This window comes from Ooceraea biroi, chromosome 7, assembly GCF_003672135.1.
Source record: "Ooceraea biroi isolate clonal line C1 chromosome 7, Obir_v5.4, whole genome shotgun sequence".
Classification (NCBI taxonomy): Eukaryota; Metazoa; Arthropoda; class Insecta; order Hymenoptera; family Formicidae; genus Ooceraea; species Ooceraea biroi.
This window is the reverse complement of record NC_039512.1, coordinates 13199674-13215582: the sequence shown is the minus strand read 5'-3', so window position 1 is coordinate 13215582 and position 15909 is coordinate 13199674. Positions and strand designations below refer to the sequence as shown.

Sequence of the window (15909 nt, the reverse complement as noted above, 5' to 3'; positions counted from 1 at the left end):
ACGAACGAAAACTTTGATGCTGTAAAGGATAAGGAACGGTTAATTGGGTGATATATTAGGTTTAGTAGAAAGTTTTACGGATTTTTTAAATCAGAAATACGTATTAAATCAAATATTTTTAATACTTTATAATGAAAGAATTCAGTAAAAATAATTCCCTGGCCAATAAAAGGCTGGCTCCTTGAACGTAAGGAAGCCATATTCGGTCTGGAAAACTTTCTACTTGACCTAATATATTTTAAATAATTAAGTTAGGTAGTTAGACTCGTACACTCCTAAAAAAGCAACTCCCTAAAACAGCATTTTCGCGCTCGCGATGCAACGGTTGCACGAAGTGTGCGTTTTACGTTGCATGCAACTACCGTGCGGTACCGTTGCGCTTCTATTTGCGATGTGCATAGTTTATGCGTTTATGAGAATATCGCGTCGATAAGTCGGTTGGGAGAAAGCAGAGTTTAATTCCCTAGGCGGAGGGAGAGGCGGGGGACGGGTGCGGGTTGTCGACCGCTCTAATAAACATAATCACATCGGTGATGTAACAATATACGGATCCCGTAACGAAGAAAGTAACGCGCGCGCTCATCCAATGGATGCACCGATGCACCGATGTGATTGATAGCGCGTTATTCGAGATGACAGTTGCGAACGCGCATCCGATAAACAACAATATTATTGTCGAGAGAAACCGCATTTGGCAGGCGCACGTTTATTTATTAATCTGTCTGCCTCTCCCTCTGTCGAGATGTGTATATATGTATATATTTATATATATTTGTAATTAATAAATTCAAAATTGTATGTATTTATTGATAAATAATATCCACGCAGCTGGCATAATTTTATTATCAACAATATCGCGTATGTATAATAATATCGGCGTACGCGCGCAATAACGCTCGTATGCACATCACGGTGTCCTGATTATGCCGACATTAACGTCAGCCTATTGCTATAGCCAATTTATTATTATCGTGTATTTGTATCGTGATCAATATAATTCGACAAATCCATAGTCGCATTCGTGGTCGCTTTCTTATTCATTGGCCATTTATTACGAAACGTGTCTATTTTTTTACTTAACGTTCACGCTCGTTCATTTCTGCTCTCTCGCTAAGAACCATCGAGTATCGATACTTTGGTACATTAGCAATCAGGCGAGTGTGAGATATTATATTTTAAAGCGTTCGCTGGTCACGTCCGCTAGTTAAATTCGCGAAAGTTTGCAGAACGCGGCGGTGATTAGAGAGATTAAAGGGAAACATTTTATCGTAAACGATTCGAGAGAATTTAATTCGCTTGAAAGCTTTCGGGGTGAGCGAGCGAGCGAGCGTTTGCGAAGTTGCACCGGGCGAAATTCGCGTACGGGCGAATTCGCGAGCGAATGAGCAAGAGAGAGAGAGAGAGAAATGGTGCGCACGTTGCGCGCTTTCGATAGGCCGCGTCGAATTTTGCGGCGCTTTCATCGTTTAATCGAATCTTCCGTTCCGTATTGCGATCGCGATCGAATCGTTCGCGCACACGCGTCGCATTGATCGATGCGATTTAACGATTCGAACGAGCGCCCCCGCCGATATTCGCAACATTTCGTTCATCGAGTCACGATTTCGTTTGATTACACATTTCGAATGGATTGATAATTTCGGCTGCAAAATATAATATCTCTGCCGTGTTCTGCCGTGGGTTTTTTCATCTACCTTCTACTTTTGTAATTTGCCTGCCCGATGGAACGTTTAATTATTTAATTAATTAAAAACTATACACACACGCATACGTACACGCATACAGCTGCTGCTTGATTATTTAAGCCATTCAAAGATTGTGATTCCGAAATTACGATTTTCAATTTCCCGATATAAGCGACAAAGAGAAAATCTTCGTGCTCTTTCCTTTTCGCGCGCGATTTGCATAGTATAAAAATTGGCGGATAACAAGTTGACAAATTACTCGGGCCGTCGGTATTATTGATAAAGCTTAAACAGTCCGGCGAACTTTGTGAATTCGCAGTCGCGCGGATTAATTTATGAAACGTCAATTTATTAATTAAGCACGCTCGAGCGGAGCGCGCGGTGCGAGTCGAGCAGCCGCTTTATTATTAATCGACCTATTATGTTACACACGCTCACGCGGAGCCTGGGCGATTGATATTTCGTTTGCAGTCACCGCTCGCGCTTTTTCGCGTCTCGCATTTTGCACGTGACACTCTCACAATCGCCGCGCCGTAAACGTATTTCTCGCCGTGACGTAAACGTCGCGCGCAACTGCAATTATCCGCGACGTTTACCTTCGGCACCAACGTCTCCTGTAAAATGCATACCGAATGAATTACGGAACATGCCCGCGAGTATCCTCGACCGATTAAGTCTGGAAAATCCTTTTCTCCCGCGCGGAATTTTCCGAGAACCGCCGGGGAATGAAATGGTAGTAATTAATTTAACCGGTAACGCGTGCGAGACGTGATTTCACGCTTGTTCGGTTCACGGATAGAGAGATAATTATTATTAACTAAAAGGGAGAATAATAATTGCATCTGCAATAATGTAGTCGCAGTTAAAGAAAGTTCCAGCGCGCGCGTTCCGCGAGCCGATCGACGATCGCTCGAATCGAGCGCGCGCACAATCCATAGATCCGCGTCGAGAAATAAAAGCGGCGAAGTTATGCGCGACCCTCCCGTAGCCGCTCGCACTCGCGCGCGCATACCGGGTGTCCTTGCGGAATGAAAGTACTTGGGAAACGTGACCTCTCTCGTAGCGCGTATGAGTAATGCTTAGGCGGTGTTTCGAGATTCCAGCCGGACCGACATGCCGACTGGTCGCAATCGAGAGAGGAATGCGCTTTTCTATTAGCGATCATTATCATAAAAATATGGTAGCGGATAAATATCTGGCTATGCGAAGTGCAAATACCAACCGAGTCGGAGATCCGTGAATTCGATGTGAGATCTACATACGCACACGCGAAAATCCGTGGAAGGATATGCATATACGCATTATTAAATGTTGATTCGACGAGATGGCGAGATTGATCATAGCGAAACTCATTTAATTAGCTTACTAATTCAGGATTTAATTATTATAATTACTAACATTATTATATTATCACAATCGTCCAAATCCAAATTCTTTATTATCTATTTACATCTATTTATTTATTTATCTTTATTATCTATTTTTCGTCGCAGAAAACATGTACGATCCGGACACCGACGAGGATTTCAAGATCGTCTCATTAAAAATACATTAGATTAGTATATAAATGACGTCGCACAAAATCACGTTTGTGGCGAATGTGTGCGTCTAATTCCCACTGTTCTCTTTGCATTCTAGATCGGGAGAGCACAACAGATCGAAGGCGCGATCACGATCGTCGACTTCGCGAAAGTGGAGCAGTCACGTGAGATCCGGTCTCGGGCGAACGGGAAAATATGAGCATCTCGTGAAGCCGAGAAAAAGCGGAGGTTTTCATCTGGGTGGCATCATGGAGACCGAGGAGCTTACTAGACTCGTCGACGAGATCTACAAGGTAAGTAGCTGTTCCTCACACGTTTGATCGATCGTGCCGTTAAGGAGATTCAAACTTCGCGCCAAACTTCCACGATCCGCCAGAGTTCACGTTTTTGGCGGGATTGAAGAGATCAGCCTTGCAATCAAGTTCCGGGAGGAGAGGGATGTTCGGAGGATAATTATCGCGGCGCCGCACGGTTACGGCGATACGGCGCCTCGTTACGATCTCCCGTCGGAGATCTCGCGTCGAAATAACGAGGTAACCGCCGGTTAACCCCGTTATCGCTCGGCCGGGAGTTTATGGGGTCCCGTCGCCGACAAGCGAGCCCCATGGCGCGAGTATATCACGCTGCGCGCAGTTATGTTTCAACGGGGTTATTCAGCAGGTGTACACGCGGTACAGGGGAAAGGGGGTGCAGACAGGAGGGCGCGTGGAACGCGTTCCGCGTGGATATTAATTGGCTTCCGATCTACGCGGGGGAGATCACCTCCACCCCTGCTCTCCCCCGTGCGCGTGCGAGATGTATGCGAGATGTGTCCCGCCACCACTCCGAATGTCACTAATATGTCACTTGACATCCGCAAATTCCTGAGGATAGGATTCGAAGACGGAGGGTCTGCCATCACAATGTCGGGATTGTAATAATTCCGAAATAGGAAATAGAAAAAATGCTTGAAATTGATGGGATTGTTCGGCTCTGGATGCAACATTATACTTAAAGTCGCTTTCACAAGAATTATGCCCTATGAAAACAGGAGGCGCATCAATTCAGTGTCGCGATTTTCCTCCCTCTTCTCTTTTTCTTCTTCCGGTTTTTATGAAGTCGCTGCATACTGTAACTTCATGATCCGCCGAAAAAGTTTCGGAAGATTTAGAAACTTCACTCGCGCGCGCCTGAAACCCCTCCAAGGGGTTTCCTGTGGAATGTCACGCGGTTCTCCAAGACGAGGGTAATCAGGTGGGTCGCGAGAAATTTCAATCTGAAAAATACCTCTCAGTTCATTTTCCTGACACATCGAGCCTGCTTAGCCCTCCTTTCCCCTGTCACCGCCGCTGGGCCCTAAGTAACAGTTAAAAAGGAGGCCACGTGCTAACGATCGGCCGTCCACGTGGCTTAACGATGCCGCGCTCGTTGTGCATGTTCATTAGAGCGTTCATTACGACCACTTGTCGTCCCCGAACAACCCCGTAGCCCGCACGAGCGAGAGGATTAATCTTTAATATCGCCCTTCCTCCGGTCACCCTTCTCTGAAGGCTGAAGGCACCCACGGTAAATTAATCTTTTTTTTTCTCGCTTCCGTCGCGTTGGAGGGAAACATTCATTAGCATTTCGCAATATGGCGCTATTCGGCGCAATAAGTGACGCACGATCACTGATGTCTGCGAGTTTCCTTTTTCTTTCCTTTCCTTTCTCTCTCTCTCTCTCTCTCTCTCTCCCCCTTTTTCTTTTCCCTTTTAATAAAATGATTTGATTTATGGGTAAGGATCTCACGTTTAAAGGGACGCACACGAAAGCGCCTTTTAATCGAGATCTGGAGATTTAACTCACATCACAATGATTTAATATATTATTTGTTGAAGTTTATGAAACAATGTTAATGTGGAGGAAAATTACTGCCCTGTGAGCAGATATACAGATTGTAAAGGGAATTTTAAAAGTCACTCAAAAGCCGGATAGCGTTCTCATGTAATTATGAAAATGAGCACTTGATTCTACAAGGAATTTATGGCATTTTCGAGTATCGCGATTTATTAAGAACTGGCCGCGGTTTACTTCGAGACATGCATTATGCATTAATCGGAATGGGCGCGTGATTTAAATATTTCTTGCATTAATCAAGCCGTGGCAACCACTAGGTTCATCGACCGTAACAACGTTTTTACAAAATAGCTTTCTCGAGTTTGATTTATCTCCGCGTTGCGACCAGTGACTCCTGATTTACGGCGAATGCTTAGACAATGACATTTGATGCGCGATAAATATCACAACAACGCTCGTTGTAATTGGAATGAATCGGGGTGGAAGAAGAATCGAGGAAAGGGAGAGAAAATGAGGAAAACGTTGATCGATCATTGAGTGCGCCATAAATCCTGCAATTGCACGATACTTGAATGGAATATGAGCCGGTGGAAAATGAGGCAATGTACAATACGATTATTTGCGCCTCAACATCTCGACTCGACGAATCGCACGAAAGACGCGTGACTCCACGGAGTTTTACGACCATTTCGGGAAAAAGGGGAAAAACCCGAGCGACGTGGGCGATTTTAATTTCAGCTCCGCGAAATTTTTCGCGCATTATCGAATTAAATGCAGTAGCACGCACGAGCCTGCGGACGCGATAAAAATGCGGGAATGTTAAATAAACAAAATACATTTCGACCTCTGCTTATCGCATATGAGCACACACAGGCGCGTGTGCGTTCGTAATTTCGCTATTTCCACGCAATTTGCAAATGGGATCTAAAATATGTTCCTTATATTTCCGCGTTTGCATAACACAGAAAAAAAGTAAGTGTCACATCAAAACTTATATACTTGTATATACGCAACAATATTTATAATCTTCGTAAAAGAATTTAATAATCTTGAATTTCAACTATATTATAATCTTATTTCAATATTATAGTTGTCACCTGAAGAATACAATATAATTATTTTCTCGACTAGAAAATGCGTCAAATAATAACGGAATAAGATCGTGGGCGTGGAGGTAAGAGACGTATTTTCACGTTGACGGGATTATATCTTATATCTATTATTTATTATATGCACAATTATCACACTCTACCAAATTGTTAACCTCCACGCGAAGACAGCCGCGCGATGGTATTCTAAACTGAACATAACGCACAACGCGAAAACAGTTTGAAAATATGTTATTTTCTATTTAACATTGTTTCCTTTCTATTCAAGAAAATTATTCTTAAATAATAAAAATATATTTTTCTTGATTGAACTATACAAAATTGCTTTATTCAAAAATTGTTTTCTTCGTTTAACGTGATATAATTTCATTATTTCATTTTAGTTGAAATTCAAGATTATTAAATTCTTTTACGAAGATTATAAATTGTTGCGTATATACAAGTATATAAGTTTTAATGTGACACTTACTTTTTTTCTGTGTAAGGATGAAAAAGTCGACATGTTTGCGCGCGAGATATTTAATATCACGATTTAGCGCGCTGATCTTTTTTTTTAACTCATCGTCCGGTTGATTTATCGGAAAACTCGCCCGAAAAAGGGAGGGGCGCGGCGTCATTGGCGTAAAATATTCCGGTGAAAATCAAACAAGGGGCAGACTGCATAAACGGACTGCACTCGCGGTGCATCTGTTGGACGGGGGCTGAAATATCCGGAGTTATTACATGTCCGAATTGCAGGGTAAATATTTCTCCGTTGGACGCGCTCTCCGTTTTGCATTGGACATGGAATAAAATGCCGGCGTCGACGAAATCAGGATGTAAATATTGCAATAAAAACCGTTATGTTTCGAAACGCGTTCGCGACGTGCCGAGATCGATCCCGGGAAAAGTATATATCCGGTGCAGAACTTCCGTTATCCGCGCCTGTATTATACGAGCATTTCGTTATACAAATACGTTCCGCTGTATCGGGCATTACTCGAACAGTGATCAATATAAAAACGAAATATTCCAATACCTATAATTACCTCTGACAGCTGCAAACCCGGAAGCCACGGTGAGTGCCGATTTCACGGCGAGTGTCCGAGTTTACGCCACTGGAACTCGCGCCGCCATGACATTCGAAGGTCAAGTTTGTCGAATTTAAATTCGATGCCGTATAAGCGGCACACCCGTCATATAAATTGCCCGCGACTCCGAGGTTCTGGAGAATCTTTAGAATTACCCCCTGCTTGCTCCCTCTCCTCTCTTCCTCGCCGGAGTTTCAATTCAAGGATATCGCTGGCAGGAAAATATACTATGATTTTATGACGAATCAGGATGGACAGAGACGAAGAGTTGCACGGCGCGAGAGGGAGAGAGACAAGAAGTTTGTTATGCGATAAAGAGAGAGAGAAAGAGGGAGAGAGAAAGGGAGAAGCTGGAAGGAGGAATGTAGATTCCATCCACCGCGCCCAGGTCGAGATGGTCGCTCATAAATATTCATACGGGATTCCTGAAGCCAGGAAAACATCCATTCCTGCAGAAGCGCACATGTGCCTGCCTCCACCTCCCCTCCGTCCCGCTCGTGTGTGCATTCGGCAATCTCGCGACCGGCCAGCAGCCGGGAAAAATGCTGAAATTACGAATTTTCCGGCGCGGCTCTTCGCAGTGTCATGCTCTGCGAAAACAGAAATTTTCTGTCGCAAGTTTTTCAGCGCAGGCTTTCTTCCGCTGTTTTCCCACGCTGGCTCGAAAGCGCGATTTACCGGAAGTGAAAGACCGATGGAAGAGCGATTCTTGTTTATTGGAAGAAGAATATGTCATCATATCAGTTACGTTTGCAAAACAACCATTAAATTTAACGTTAAATGTATATCGCGTCAATTATAATTATATAATGCGGGATAATGTCATTTTCATCTCTTGAAAATTGCATATGTTGGAAAATCGCGGGCAAGAAGAGAGAGAAAGAGAGAGAGAAAGAAAGAACGATTAACACGCACCTAGAATCGCATTTTAATAAGTGACATGCACTTAAAAAGGGAAACATTAATTTTATAATGGCGAAAGAAAGAGAGAGAGAGAGAGAGAATGCGCGAAGGTGGTGAAAGTGAAAATCTGACAATAGTCGTCTGACAGTGGAATCCCTTTCCGACAGTTAAAAAACATCCTGTTTACGGAAATGGCGAGATCCGTCATTGGAAAGGCGCGCGAAAATGCTGTTTCATCTTTATCGCTTTCGCGGAAAATTAAAAGTCATTTAAAGTCGCGGACGACTATTAACGATGTTTAAACGCGTCGGCATAATACGCGGTGGTAAATAATTAATTATCAAAATAATATGTAGGTAGAATGTCACTATTGTCGAGCTAAAATTATTATTGCAGATTTTCATTATCTTCATTAAATTATAATAGCGACTGAGAAGCGCGTATGATATTACGACAAATTAATAATTAATTTTATGATATTTCCCTGTTTTATACACACACACAAAACAGCGAAATTTCATAAAATTAATTTTATATATATATAAAATTATATTTATATACGTGAGTGTTACTTGAAATCGCCTTGATTTTGCACGAGTGATGAATCATTCCGCGACTTCGTCATTGCGCAAAACTTTAGAATCCGCAGCTGTAACTGTAATAACGATCGGTGAAAGGAGGAACGGCGGATAAGCGGGATAAAATCTTGCATCTCGCTAGAAAAAGCGTAATTGCCAGGTAACTGTTCATGGGCAATTAAGAAGGTTAATCGAATAACTTCAAGTGACTGCCAGCGAGGTGGAGAGTTTTGAATTTTAATTCAAAATCATTTATTCCGTTCTCCTATTCATCGATTATTCAAAGTGTCCCAGCTCATAATGTTCAAGGAATTGCGCGTAGAATCATTTGCATATCTGCTTCCGCTCGGATCTATAAGGTTTCATAAATTACATATCTGTCGACGTTGTCAGTAATTAAATAAAAAAATAAAAAGAAGGAACAGAAGGGTGCAGTTACCGTGAGATGTTTTCCACAGGAAAGCCGAGATACGCTTGGGCGTTGCACGCTCAAGTCCGCGTTTTGCAATTCAATGTCGCGCGGCTCTTCCGCTCGCGCTCGCGGACGCGCGCGATAAGGACACGTAGAAAGTTAATAATTAAAGACGTCCGCGGCTGCTTTCACGCTACGGCCGGCATCCTTGCCGTCGGCTCTTGTAATCGGCATAAAGTTGTAACGAGATCGTTCACCCTGCAACAAATCGAACGTAACCGACTTCGCTCGCGATGGCTTAACAGCAGTTTCCAATCTGACGTTATTGCCTTCCAGCCAGTCGTGTTTCCGTCGTTCCGGCGTGCCGACTAGGCATTCCAATTGATTTCCCAAGTCCCAGAACATTTCAAGCGGTCTTAAAGTATAGCATTTGCATGCCCGGGTTTTTACGTTTGTGGACTACTGCCTCCTTGCTCCTTGAATCTCGAATGATAGACAATTTCAATTGTTTCGAATTGGAATTCTTACGGCGCGTGTCCATGGAAACGTCTTCCCTTGAGAGTCCGTTTGAGTCTCTGACGTTTTGGAATTCTCTATACCTTCACGTATTCGACATTTCAAGATTTATTCACGGAGTTTTGGAAACTCGGAGTCGACGAGGTTTACTTGAACGTTTTTATCTGCTCAATCTCAATTCTCGATCGTTTGCACTTGCACACACTGTAGATGGAGACAAGTGTTCGGATCGCGGATTCTACTCGGCCGCGGCGGTAGAAAGTACGGCCCTGCATCGGGCCCCGTTTTAATCGCGACTCACCACGAGAAGTGGCCGATCTCCCCTCGAGTGGCCGAGCGAAAGCGACTTTCTCGTCGTGCGCGATCTTTCGCATTCCGCTCTTTACAATTCCGTATTGCTCCTCACCGCGAAGCCAATAATTTCCGCGTGCGGAAATACGCCCAAAACTTCACGCGATTTTCAACTCCAAACAGTCGAAAATCCGATTGTTCGAAGTTTTCGAAACAGTCGATTGTAAGCGGATTTATACCAGTCAATTATGCATGCGTAAGTACTCCAATATTGGTTCCCCGCGATTAACTCGATTGCAGATCTCGAAGAGCGACGGATAATTCATTTTTCGATGCGCTTGCATGCGCACCATTTTTACTTCTAATTAAAAGCTGCACTATGCGCAGAACGACCAGTGTGACATTCTAATTAATTAAACGCTATGAAAAATACATCTACACTTTTTCACAACTCGCAACGATCCTCTCCGGAGACGAGCGAGTTAATTAAGAATTTTGTGCAAGTAACATCGGGGCTTGCGATAAGAAGTGCACCTAAGGGAGACTGCAAATGGTATCTCGTTCCATCGGTAAAGCTCTCTCTCTCTCTCTCTCTTTCTCTCCCGCCACCGCGATATGGGCGATAGCGTTGCATTGCACTTATTTCGGTCTTCCAGGTAGTTTCCACGAAGCCGCTGGAAACCAGTTGGTCGACTGACCCACCTGGGACCATCTACGACCTTCTGCTGGCGTATATCGTAGTTGCGCTCCGCAGTTGCACAACCAGTCCCGGTGTAATGCTGCACGAGCATCACGAGCGAGAATTACTGTACTCTTTTCTATTTGCTGTTAGAGCTGGAACTCGACGAGCCCCGGGACTCCGGAGTCGGAATTTTCCGAATTTTCCTCGCCCGAGATCGTCCTGCCCCCCGGGACTTTTATTTTTACGGCCGCATTACTCTCGAATTCGTTTGTACTGTTTGTAGATCCAACTGCTGGAACTGTAGAACGCTTATCGACATCTTGTATCGCGCGTAGAGTGTTTATTACGTGCTCGTTGGGTGAAATTTTCTGTTCCGCGTAATCACGAGTGATCGAGTATTTACAGGAAAATTCGACTCGAAACTTTTCCCCGCGAGCGAACGACTTGTACTCTGGATTTTGAATTTTTATAGCCGCGAGTTGGAGTGTGCGAGGAAATTTGAACATTCGAAACTTGGCGAACGAGCAAAGTTTTTGATACTTGTAAAGTTCGCACAGGCGTGCGGTAATCGTTGCCAGGTCGTTAAATTCGCAGGTACCATAATCTCGACTAGGGGGATGCTCTCGGGTGCGGGACGGGGGCGGGAATGCGGGATGATGCAATTTTCACGCTATCTCATCGGAAAACCGAGCACGTCCTTGCCGATGCACGCATTTATCACCACGAATTTCTGGTGCGCGCTATTTATTTATTAAAAATTTCATTTCGATCGCGTACGTGCTTGCGCATCCCTCGCAGGAGATAAATAAATGAGGATGCGCGCGAGAGAGAGCGACCAGGGAGTAAGACCTCCTCGGAAAACTCAATTTCCCGATCGCCGTGCGAGCTTTCCCGGGCGTTCCGTGCCGCTCGCGTAAATCTCTGCGGACTCTTGCTTTTTTTGTCCTTGTTTTTTTCTTTCTCCGAGTGAGGCGGCTTCCTGTTTCTTTTCTGCGTTTCTTCGGTCCATTGTCGGAAACGAAGAGGGCAACTTCGCCATGAACTTTCCGCTCGATTCGCTCCAAGTGGCCCGGCCGGAGTTTTCCCGCTTTTCCCGATGAATTTCGCCGCAACGGCTTCTATCCCGCGTACAAGCGCGTGTGAAAATTCAAAAGTTTTGAAATCAAAGTTCCCAGATTCCAAGCTCCCGGGGCTTTAACGTCCCGGCACTCGATTCTCGGGGACGTTCGATTCTTGCGCGGCTAATAACATCAAAAGCGAATCTCTCTCTCTTCGTATTCTTCCTGCGTTCTTCGCATTGGGGGAGCGACTTGTGCGACGTCACTCGTTAATCCCCCTGAGCGAATGCGAAATCCGCGCATCAAAGAGCTCGAGGAGGAGTTACCGCATCGCGTTGTATCGCCGGAAAATTCCTCCCCGGGTTTTCGTTAGTTCCGCCAGCTAACGCGATTATCCGCGGAAGAGCCAATTAATGATAATTACGCGTTATCGCGCTCGTCCGGATTACTCGTGCACACGCCGTTCGGTTAACTTTACGTATTGACGCTCGCCCGAGTCCCGGGGCTTAATTAGGACCAAAACTCATTAAAGCCCGCAAGTGTCTCCAATTTGTCAGGCCCGTAGACGGGTAGACGACGATGCCGGGAGCGCGGGTGCGCTTTCGTTTCGAAACGAAACGATTAAATGGCGTCGTCTGTCGGTAATGTATGTGCAATTATAACGGCGTTGCTTGCGGATGACATCCTTAATGAGTAATTACGGGCTCGTGGTGCGCGTGAATTCGTAAGGATTACATCTGCTTTGCCGAGCCGAGCTGACAGTCAGCACCGGGGAAAACTTCATTTCGGCTGATTGATGTCCCCGCGATGAAAAGCTTCCGGAAAATTCAGCTGTCCTTGTCTACCAAAACTATGTGTTAGAAAAGGAAAGTAGATAACGATGTAATCTTTCATCTTGTTCTTAGGATCTCGGCATTACCGAATTTATTATTAACAAGGAATTTATTATTAACAACACAGTCTGAATCTTAATCCTTTCCGCTTTCCTCCCTCAAAAGACGATTACTGCACTGATTCATATATTTGTCGGAAAATTATTGTCAAAATTATTACAGAATAAAATACAGACAGAATGTCTCTTTATTGTCACAAGATACATTCAAGAGGAAGAAGATGCGTGGTAATCATAGAAGAAAACGGCACTCCTCGTGTGTAATCGCTTCCCCTCGAAAAAGACAATACAGTTAACGAAGCGACGTCGATTCCTACGAGCGCATTGACCTTCGATTGCAGCTTAATTGCGCATGCAGGATAACACGCGTGCGGGATAAGCGTTTGCGTAAGATTGCGAAACGGAGTTGGCTGCACTTACGTGCAATCGTGCGCCAAAAATTCGACCGGTTTGACACGTCGGCTTTCCTCGGTGCTTAACGGTATCGGCTGCTATCGGTCCCACCTCTTACAGGTCGTTCCACGTGAACACGCATGACTTCCTCTGTTCTTTCTTTCGCCGTCTCTCTCTATTTTTCTTTCTCTTTCTCTCTCTGTTTTTCTCCGTCATCTGTCCCCTGTTTTCTTTATGGTAGAAATTACCTCGAGGTTTTTCTTCCTGCGTAAACTGATTCATGCCGATATCGATGTAGGTCTACAGTGATAACCTGATTTCTTCCCCTCCTCCCTCCCACCTTCCTCTCTTTATCGTACGTGTGTGTACACGGAATTATAATCGGTACGTGCCGCGCGCACAAGTCCTGCAACAGATAATTATCCGCTATCGCCGATCTTAGGAAAAAAACCTTACATCGAATAGCTCGCAAAACGATTTCCGTTCTACTTGATAAACCGTTATTGAGCGGTGGCGAATAAAAGTGAACACGTGCGTGCAAAGTGATCGGGTTTATCTCGATCCCGGCCGAACAGAAAATTCCGGTAAACTAATTATTGAAAATTATGTAGAAACGATCATCGAGATATCCGGGCGAGATGGGCAATTTTGCGGACAATCTCCAAGGCAATTTTCCAGATCCATACGTTCTCGTAACGTCAAGTGAATCTATTATCATTACGTCCGCAGCGTCGGACATTGCGTTTCGTCATAAACGCCGAGTCGGGCTCATGTCCCTGGCGTGCAATACGGGAGATAGGAAAGTCGACCGTTACAGTCGCGAACGGATCATTACGGTTGAGAGGCACTGCAGCCATTTTCACTCTCCTGACCAGAGGCAGGCTGCATTTTTGTACGTTCACTGCGGCAGAGTCATTCTCTCTCTTTCTCCCTCTTCACTTCTCCCTCCCGCGCTGCGGTAGTTAGGCTCTTTCCTCGTTTAACGGTAACCGCGGTGAATTACGACCGCAGGATTCGCTCCTTCGAGAGGATCCTCTGGCAAGACCATCCACACCGGTAAATCCTCGCGCAGGAGGTCAGCGGGTCGTCCGGCGAACCCTCATACCTCTCTCTCTCTCTCTCTCTCTCTCTCTCTCTCTTTGCTTTTCTCGTACCTCTGAATGAAGCTAGAAATTAATGCTTACTAAGCTACCGTCTCTGCAACGTTCGACAGTAATTGATTATTCTTACAATTATCTTAGCGCCAGAGTGATTAATCGTGTAATCACAATTAAATTAATCGCTTTCCGCGCGATCGTCATCTCGAATTAATTATCAAGAGTAAAGCTGAATAAAGCGAGTCGTTCAGCTCCGAGCAAACTTCTCTCTAGCAATCTTTTAATTCGAGATTCAGGTGCCGCGATGAGGTGACGTCGATAGCCGAAGAATTTCTTCAACGGATCCTCGCAAATAGAACGAGGAAGATATAATTTGCAAATTTTCATCCGAGAGAAAGCGATTGCGCGAGCAAATTGTGGAATTCATTCTGGAAATGGCTTCTTCATGATGTACACGCGGAAAGTAGTTGTTAACAAGTACACAGGAGTGGCCATTGAGCAAGATGGACGGTCCGCAGGCGGATGTTCGCGCGCGGTCACACGCGCGCGAAATTCATGCAACGTTATCCCGTTAGTCGACATTCATCGGCTTCGACTTCATCTCCGGCTTGACTCCCGCGGTCTCTTTCTTGTGTCTCTTATCCCCTTCTCTGTTTCTCTCGCTCAGTCTCTCTCTTTCTTTTTTTTCCGTCTCTCTGAAGTGGCCGTTCGCCAATAAGAATAGTTAGAGAGGGCCATTTCGCTCGCCGTGCCCAGTTATGCGGACTGTAACGGAATCGGCCGACTAAATTTACCGCGGCCTTATCGATCATGGCGCAGACTTTCGGTCCCCGGACCTCGGACCGACGACGACACTTTTTACTTCGCCGTAAATCTCGAAAAAGCAAATCGAACGCGCGCGTCGCGATTTATGGCGCGCACTTTGTGTCATAATCCGCGTTAGACCCGGGAATTTGCGCGTTAAATAATGAATGACGCGCGCATGCGCAATAAATGTTAGAGATGCCGAATCAACGGGATAAATAACGCAACTGACGTGTGCAAATGGATGACGCGAACGTGTGATTATGGCGAGTAACGCGAATGTAAATGACGTGAATAATGAAAAGAATAATGATGACGCGAGAACAACACGAGCAACGCAAATAAATAAGTGCAAGCGAAATTATCTGCGAGGAGATTGGCCGCAATCAACGAAACGGTTGAAGTTGGCGCGTCATTCTTCGCGACGCGCGCGCGAAGATTCAAAAACGTCAAAGCGTGCTTAAGAAAACTACGGCAAATGTGGCAACGTTACCTTGCGCAACGCATCGTTGGGCCCCGGCACACGGGGCCCGGTCGACCTCCGTGTAACGTACGCATTATAATGCGCGCATAGCGCGCGATATTCATCTCGGCGGAGAGGAGCGCAGTCGATTCTCTCTATCGTTCGTTCACCCCGTGTGTACATTCTTTCACGGCGACGGCAAGCTTTGCCCCGCGGCGTCTCGACGCTCGTCTAAGTAAGTTACGTAAGATAGCAGAAGTTACGCAAGAATATGGCCGATGCGCACGATACATTCACGATGTCGGCTAATAAACGTCCGAAGTTGCGCTCTTGTGTCGTTGCTCAATATTTCTCTCACTATGTCAAACATTTAAATAGACATGAAGAAATTGAGCGATCGTATAAAACGACTGGATATCACATAAGTATTAAATTGCGCAATCAAATACTGGCCCGTAATACTCGGCCTATCGATCTTCGCGCGCGGCTCATCAATAACCGTCATCGCCTGGCAGTCCGGAGAAACCGGTCCGGGGCCCGATTTTCGTCGTGACGGGTTTCGAGCAACGAGCGCACGGATTTCCAGGCGGAAACGCGGAA

At 45.2% G+C, this 15909-nt stretch overlaps 1 protein-coding gene across 1 annotated transcript in view; it reads left to right on the top strand.

Moving 5' to 3' along the window:
* The window catches only part of LOC105279652 (zinc finger CCCH domain-containing protein 13), a 67744-nt gene that overhangs the window by 6899 nt on the left and 44936 nt on the right, over nucleotides 1-15909 (top strand). The window contains exon 2 of the mRNA XM_026971406.1: nucleotides 3324-3519. Within this exon, the coding sequence (XP_026827207.1) occupies nucleotides 3475-3519 (45 nt within the window). The 5' untranslated portion in view covers nucleotides 3324-3474. The remainder of the gene's footprint in view (nucleotides 1-3323; nucleotides 3520-15909) is intronic.